General features: G+C 41.5%; 1 protein-coding gene across 1 annotated transcript in view; it reads right to left on the bottom strand.

Moving 5' to 3' along the window:
- Window positions 1-777: 777 nt before the first annotated feature.
- LOC138038284 (uncharacterized) overlaps window positions 778-8,411 on the bottom strand; it is a 111,720-nt gene continuing 104,086 nt past the window's right edge. Inside the window, exons 4-8 of the mRNA XM_068884074.1 lie at window positions 5,576-7,276; window positions 4,691-5,045; window positions 2,022-3,261; window positions 990-1,041; window positions 778-897 (exon numbers count right to left, since the gene is read on the bottom strand). Coding sequence (XP_068740175.1) covers window positions 3,210-3,261; window positions 4,691-5,045; window positions 5,576-7,276 — 2,108 coding nt within the window. The 3' untranslated portion in view covers window positions 778-897; window positions 990-1,041; window positions 2,022-3,209. The remainder of the gene's footprint in view (window positions 898-989; window positions 1,042-2,021; window positions 3,262-4,690; window positions 5,046-5,575; window positions 7,277-8,411) is intronic.

The raw sequence follows: 8,411 nt of genomic DNA, 5'->3' as shown, positions 1-8,411 counted from the left end.
AGCTGCTATTTCCAAAATGATGGAATTACCTGGTGATAAATAACGTCGTACGCGTCTTGGAGAGTAAATTTTGACTTTGCATAAACAAGAGTTGAGCGATTGTGATCTTTGTTTTGACTTCGCTCATTTCATTGTCAAACTTAATAACACTTGACAGAAAAAGAAACTTACAAAAACCCGGTATCTTGCCATCATTTGACACAGATCAGGGGCACCCAACGACCAATTAGTTGTAAAATGTATTATTATACCCCAGTTAATGAAAACAAATGTTATTAAGGCATTTTCAGGTGTTTTTCAGTGTTGCTGGGAAAACATTATCTGTTCCTTTTTCCCAGCAAGACACACAAGAAATTTCCCAGCCAGCTAGATAAAATTGGTTGGTTTCCCAGCCAGCTGGTCAAATTTATTTCCCAGCCAGGAATTCCACGCGCTTTCAAATCCCTCGATCCAAAACGACCGAACAAAAGCGACAAAACCGGGACAAAACAGGTTTTTTCCGCAAGCGCAATCACTCTGACGAGCCGTCGTATGTTTGTGACTATTCTCTGGGAGAGGGAAGGGGTTCTTTTTTTATTTTTTTAGTCGCCCGCAGTCTTCAGAGTTTCTACAGCCAGCTCGGGTTGAAATGCCAGAAAAAGTCAGTAATTCCCAGGCAAAAACTCTATCAATAACAAAATTTCCCAGCCAGCTCATCGAAACACCTGTATTTTTGCCAGCCAGCAAGATTCCTCTGAGGAACAGATAATGTGAGGAACAGATTCGTTGGGTGCCCCTGACACACAAGTTTGACTCCCTCTCCAACCACTCTACCACCTTCACTTGTTATAATACTAGACACTGAAATTGTTTTTGTCCAAAGTGAAGCCTTCTTCTTCGTTTTTGTGGGTAAAACACCTTCAACATGAAAGTATGCATACAAAGGTTAGGACCTTGTTGTACGAGATATAGAAAATTGCGAATGGACCATCAGGTATCGTGTTTGGTACCTTCTGAATGTTTTGCCCCTGTCTTCGATTGGGTGGTTTCCTCTGAAGAAGACTGCAATGCAAGATAATAGAGAAGACAAGAGAAAGTAAGAACACTTTGTAATCCTCTGATTTTCGAAAACCTTGAGGTAGATAATATGTCCAAGCAAACCGTCACCAACATGGCATTCCACAAAGGTCATACCATGACAACGGGAACTGTGTGTCTCCAACTTTTCGTAATTTGAACTGTGTGGGTGTTCTAGCGTCCCATAAAGTTACTGAACAGTGAAGTATAGAGATAGGAGCCCCTATCTATCGCTTTTTAAAACGTTGCCAATTTTTTTGCACCGATGTCATTAGATATGAAAGCATCTTTTCTAGCCATTTTAAAAGACCACAAACAGCCCAGCTTACATGATCCGGATGGTGCTTAAACCCTCGTTCTCTTGCGTACCAGGGGCCCGTTTCTCGAAAGTGCCGAAAACTTTTCGGGCCCGAAAAGCCACTTGTGAAACTGTCAACCGCTTGTTTTTGAAAGCCGATCTTTTAACATGTTTTAAGGTAACAAAAAGAAAAATGACTGTGAAGTTTGACGAATTAAATCCTCTCCATTCTTCAGATACAAGGGGATTGTGACACCCGAAAATGGCCCGTAAAGTTTCGGGACTTTCGAGACACGGGCCCCAGGAACGGCCGAGCCGGGGGACTGGGGAGGCTTTAGCCCCCCACCCCCCACCCCCCTCCCCCCCACAATTTCAAGCAAAAAATAAAAATAAGAAGTAAAACATCCGTCACTTTACTGTTGATCCACGTTTTGATATCTCGTCGAGAATGCTGAAAGTAGCATTTCCGAGCTTCAAAATTTTCTGGCGGAGAACTCCCACAGAACCCCCTTCAAGTTAGCGTCTCCGGCGCTTTCTTGTTAGCCCGCCCCTCCCCCCCCCCCCCCCCCCACCCCAAAAAAAAACAAAATACGCTCCGCAGTTGCTGCGTGCCCTGCTGAAAGATGTAAGCTGAACAGAATCAGACAAATAACAATGCGTTACAGACCTCTCTGGGCAGTTGTGATTCACCAGTTTCAGGTTTTTCTGATGAAAATAAGCCCTCCGACGAAGGGTCCCTTGGAAAAAAATCCAAATCGTCCAACTTCACCAAACTGGAGGTGGCTAGAGGCGGAGGTAAATATCCACCACTGCCACTGAGGACAGTCAGATAATATAGCACAAAAGGGTGATTTTAACTCATTTAATCCTGCAACAATTACAGAATTTTCGGGCTCGAATCCCGTGCAAGTTGCTAGGAGGTGAATAGCAAAGGATATTTGGACTGTGAGTAGGCAATCAGAGCCCGTGTTCAACAATATCCACTGTTTTAGTATATACTAAAGTTAATAACTGTAACTGCAACTTTGCCATTAAACATAGATGTACAATTGCACCTGACCTACCATTTTTTGACAAACTCACAAAACTCTGATGGATGACTTTCTGAGTTATGCCTAATTTTTAAAATCATACGAAATACAATATGTAACAAATGATGAAGTTTACTTTTCTCATTTACAATATTTCAGAGCCCCAAAACAATGCGAAGTGTTCGATTTGCATTTATATTTGTTTCAAATTGAAAAACTCGTAACAAAAATTAAGACATAACGTGACGTCATTCGTTAAATACTTTTTTTACATTATTGGACGATTAACATCCAATGTGGAAGTTAGCCTTATGTCGGTTGGTATTTTGAATGAGTAATCACAATATAAGAAATAAAATATGTGCTTGCCATCTTTGCTTATGATATCACTAACCTAGTTTCATGGAACAGCACCCACAAGTCCCTTGCATCTTAATGGTAGAACATCCGGCCGAACTAGTAATCGGAAGGTAGGTTCGATGACGGTCGGGAGTACTCGGGTTTTCAGTTCCCAGCATTCCCGAGTCACCACCGAGAACACATGTCATAACGTCAGATGTGTTTCTTGTAATTTTCTCTTTAGCAGGTGTGCACGCAACTTACCCGGCGCACAAATCAAAGCTCCCTTTGATTTTCCCAGGTAAAAAAAGGCCGCCAGTTAGTGACAACCTCGTAATAAAGTGTCGCAACTAAAATTAATGGACCTCTGTGACTTATACAATGGCCACCTTTGCAACACTTTTTGCTAGTTGTTTAATCTATTCAACTTCGTAACGAAACTGATTCACCGAGTAACCGAGTAACTGAATAAATCATGGTGCCACTTACGGCAATTCACCATGTTCCAAGTAAACGGCTTCTAGCTCTTGTTGTGTCCTGCAGGAAAAGATTAAAAGCAAACGACACCAATTTAAGGATAATACGAAGGAGAACTGCAAGTTTGGTTAATCAGACGATTCCTCCCTATCGACCTGGGGCCGGTTGCTCCAAGCCTGGTTAAGTTAGCGGTAACCGTTGGTTAAAAGTTATCAAAACCTTCCATAGTATTTAAAGAACGCTGGTTAGTGCTAATCATGCTTCGAGCAACCCGCGCCTGGTCGGCCTTAGTTCCAAGTAACGATAGGCGTTTCATAACGCTCAGAAATGTGCCACGGTCATAAATTCAACGCCTCGTTAAAAATCTTTCGTTAGCTCAAAGTCCCGTGTGCAAAATCTCTATGCAACTGGTCCGTCGATCTTTTTCATCACGTAGTTCTTGCAAAATTAAACTTTGACACAAATTTTTATCTTAAGAGTTGTTATCACCATCGCTTTTCTCATTGTTTGAGTTCCCTAACTGAACCCTGACCCAGTTCATCGTTAAGGAGAAATGGGCACAATTCGGGGTGCAGAGATGACGAGAGCACTCGCCTCCCATCAACGTGGCCCAGGTTCGATTCCCAGACTCATATGTAGGTTGAGATTGTTGGTTCTCTACTCTGCACCAAGAGGTTTTCTCCGGGTACTCCGGTTTCGCCTCTCCTCAGAAACCAACATTTGACTTGATTTGCGTTGATTGTTAATTTCACTTTACAGTGTCCCCAATTATAATTAGTGCCCCAGCGCTAGAGTGAGTAGGCACTTAAAGTTCCTTTCCTTTTTTTCTGTCCGGGACTGTCGAAAACGCACAACGAGACACGTTTCCTGTATACTCACAACTTAATTCTTCTCCAGAGTGAATTACATAAGAATGTTGCCTTATGGCATGGGTGGGGTCCCCAGCACAGTCACAAATGAGTCTATTTTTAGAATACCCGTTCCCGCGCGAGAAACAGTTGTCATGTCAATGAAAAAAACATGCAGAAGCAGTCACGCGTTACATGGCTTCTCCTGAGTGGTTAAAATTGGCGGCCCATTGTTTCTTTCGCGCGCAAACTTTAAGTGTATCTAAAAATAACTCCATTTGTGACTGTGCTGGGACAAGGCCGCAAAGTGATAAATCAACAGCCTTATATAATTCACTCTTGTTCTTCTGCATGACGATCTACAACACTCAATTCAACTCAACAGCTCGTTAAAAAAATCTGATCGGTGCAAAGTACATTATTAGACATTACGTAATTCTCATTTGGTGTTAAATTATCGTCAATCATCAAGGAAATTAAAGTCTTGCAGTTTCCGATAGGGACCAGAACTGGAGCAGAAGTGTCTCGGGACATTAAGGTCAACGCTTCCTATTATCTTCAAAGCCTTTTCCTTTATTTATGATCTGAATGGAATAAACCCTGCAAGTCAATACAACACATAACCGATGAGATGAACTTACTGTTGAACAAATATAGGGTTGTCATCCGCTACGTTCTCTTGCATCGCTTTGCATATCTCTAAATAGGTCTTTGCCTCCTTGAATTCCCTCTTTTCCTTTAACACCATTGCAAGATCAAACAGCGATTTGCAGGTGTCAATATGCACGTCCAACAAATTCAGTCGAATCTCCAAAGCTTCCCTCACGTACCGTTCAGCGGCTGCGATTTCCCTCTGATCGTGATGATAATTGGACAGGTGGTTAAGGATGGTAGCAGTGAAAGGATGATCACCTAATCTTTTTTTGTAGATCGGCAAAACTTCCTCTTCTCGGATTTTTACGGCCTGTCGGTGGTGGTTTTCAAGCGAAAGAGCCACTAAAAAGAAAATAAAATTTGTCTCGTGACCATTTACAATTTCAACTATGCTTTTTTTGAGGCCGCGCTGTTCATTTGCAAATTATTCGAGCAACTTGTTTTGCTGTGTTCACCGCGACAGCCTAAACGAAATGGCGCTTTCGGCCCTAGAGCTCCATTAAATACCGCATGCGTAAGTGGTTGCTAAGGGCAACATTGCGGGCCAAAAAGCAGACAGAGATGTCACACTGCGCAACGGAACAAACATTTCGTTAAAATCGTTACAGAAAGTATAACTCGGTTCCATTTTTTGCAACAATTTCTTCAACTTAGCCTGCAACATTTTTGGCTGTTGCAAGTTGTGTGTAACAGCGCCTTTGAAGCAGCTTTCAACGAAGTGCTTAATTGAACCCATCAATGAAAGTAATTATGCTAACCAATCAACCTAAGCGTAAACGGCGTCGTGAACCAGCAACTACATGTACCACATTCAAAAGAACGGGAAAACGCGTGCATGTGAGTGGCGATAGGTTTTTCTTCTTTCAACTTACCCGCCTTGTCATTTAATGTTGCACCCAGCATGACGTGGCAGACATTTTCGCCGCCTTCTTCTTCATCCGGTGTCCTCACTGCGTTTTGCCTGATGAGAATTGCGTCCTCAATCATACCTCTTCCTCGTTCACGGGTGTCATTACTTTTCGCTAAACAGCGGCCAAGCTTAGCGAGACATTGGGCTCTGCTGTTACCATGTTTGATGCCAAGTGTATTCTGGATTGTGTTTGCTTTCTCCAAATAGTGTTGAGCTCGTGCAGTAGCTTTATCACACAGACCAGTTCTGCACGTACAGTTGAAAATTTCTTTGATTCCAAGGGAAGTCAAACATTCACCGCGTCTTCGTTTGTCTCCAATTTTTTTACATTTCTTTTCCAAGGATTTGTAGACTTTCTTAAACGTGGACTTCGGCATCATCTTTGCAATCAGCTCTCCCGCCACGTTAAAGGCATCAATGCATTTCGTAACACGTTCTGCATCCACTTCACCCGAATCAATCCACTCTACAAGCTGAATCACATTTTCTTTTTCCCATGCAAAGTCCTCGATAGCTGACTCCACCGCATCTTTGCTTAAGAACTTCTTTAAAGTGTCTTTCAAGAAAGAAATGAGGTGGTCGATGAGCAGATTACGAGCGCCAAAGAAGACCACACGAAACTCTTCCGATGCCGCCTTGTGTATGCAGTAATCTCGAATGATCGAGAGGAATGTATACTGGCATGTTTTCCCAAACATATTTTGCTGCAAGAGAGAGCAGTTTCCCAGTTCTACAACATGGCGTGTGATATCACGCTCACTTGACGTAGCGGAACAAAAGGCTTTGGCAACTTTAGGTAGCGTGAACCAACCTCTAACAAGAGCCAAACTTAAAAGGGTATGCTGTTCCTGCGTTCTTAGTCTACTGAAGCAATAGTCCAGGGATTTGTTAATGGCGGGATCGTGTGGAGAAGAGCTGTTCATATACGCCACTGAGGCGGGCAGATCAATTGCTGACGACATCAAAGTGTAAAGAACGAGCGGAATACCATTACAAGCTTCGCATAGTTTCTTGGATGTTTCGACCGTCACGTTTCGATCGCCGTGTACATTTTTTAACAGCTCGAAGGTTTCTTCTGGTGAAAACGGATTCAATGTCATCATCTTTGTTCCAATTTGACGAAAACAAACAATGTTCGATGAAGTAACAAGTAATTTAACGTTTCTTACGCACTCCGCAATTTCACCGATAAATTCCTTGATCAACCTTCTGTCGGCGGGACATAAAGATGCAGCCGATCGTTGATTTTCCTGTTCGTTGTCATTCGTATTACCAAGTAAAAATTCAAAGTTGTCCAGCAACAAAAGAATAAAGAAATTTTTGTTCAGTGCAATCAACCGATTCTTGACTTCAGCTTCTGGGTTATTTGCAGGAAAACGTGATGGGAAAATTTGACTAATGACTTTTTCTGAAAAGTCTGCGTAAGAATAAATGTACTTGCAATTTATGTATACAACCAATTCGTGACCGTTAGGTAGAAGTATTTCATTGGCTGCCTTGATGGCCAAGGTTGTCTTCCCAATTCCTGGAGCTCCATGTAGTAAGACGCATTGACACTCGTTGTCTGGACGCAGACAGGTCAGAATGTTTGAAAGCTCGTCTTTTTGTCGACGGACAAAATGTGAAAACGCTTTTGGAAGCTCAGACAATTTCCGTAAGATATCTGGAAAAAGAATAAATTTTAAGAAATTAACAACGCTGCGAGCATTCCAATTCTGTAATTATTCCGGCACCATAAAATATTTCTTCAGTACAGTGTTTTACGACCGTTAGACATAATTTTTTAAAACTTTGCATATTACGTCACAATAATGACAGTACCTTGTTCAGCAATAATTCGTGTTTCATTTGGTACCACAATATTGCCAATACATGATACAACGTTGTGGTGCCGATCCTTCTAATAAGAGCGTCATTTGGAAGCGTTGAAACTGGTTTCAGCCTCCTTATTGAAAGCTAATACTATGAAAATTCTGCAGTATCAAACAAGTAGCGGGCTATTCGCCCAATAATTAATAATTTGAGAACGACCAAGATTAACACCGTGACTACACTTGGTCCATAAAATATAGGAGTTCATGGAGCAAGGGTTTGCGTGGCTAAACGAACTATTTTAAGACAAGACGAGGTGTTAAATCTAGAATTTTCTACTTAATGTAGTGCAGACAATCAAGAGATCAAAGCAATAAATACAAAAGGTAGAAGTAATGGTTTGCCTGACGTGATATTAAGCTGAGTTCGTTAGTAAAATTTTATCTTTTAACGTGGACAATACCTAGGTTGATTTCCAAGGCAATGCCGCTACTGTTATTGGAATTCGAACCCGGAACCAGGATCCACGAAAAACTTACCGCCAGGGATGATAGTCAGCAAAATGAGATAAAACGAAAGCAGTAGTGAAAGGTTTTTCAGCGTTGTACATTGCAAAATACACTATTGAATCACAATCTGTTAAAGAAGTAAAGTAAGTTTTTCCTCACTGAAGTAAAGATTGCTTTTGTAACAACTTTTGCAGAATCGGAAATTGAGATAGCATAGACCAGAAACAAATAACCAACGTCTTTTTTTCCAACTTCTTGGCGATTGATTGACGTGAAAAGAATTGAAAGCACTCTATCACGACATCTTGGAGAGACAAAAGTTCACAAACTTGGCACGACTGAGAAAGGCCGCGCACAGCTTCTAGTTTCTTTCACTGGGGTTGATATAATAAGAATTTCTGCATATAGGAAAGAGAGAGTCAGAAAAAAAAAAAAGAAGGGACAACAAAATGAAATATTTACCTTCATTTTAAGTAA

The sequence above is a fragment of the Montipora capricornis genome, chromosome 2 (genome assembly GCF_036669925.1).
Source record: "Montipora capricornis isolate CH-2021 chromosome 2, ASM3666992v2, whole genome shotgun sequence".
Classification (NCBI taxonomy): domain Eukaryota; kingdom Metazoa; phylum Cnidaria; class Anthozoa; order Scleractinia; family Acroporidae; genus Montipora; species Montipora capricornis.
This window is presented reverse-complemented; position numbering and strand designations above follow the sequence as displayed.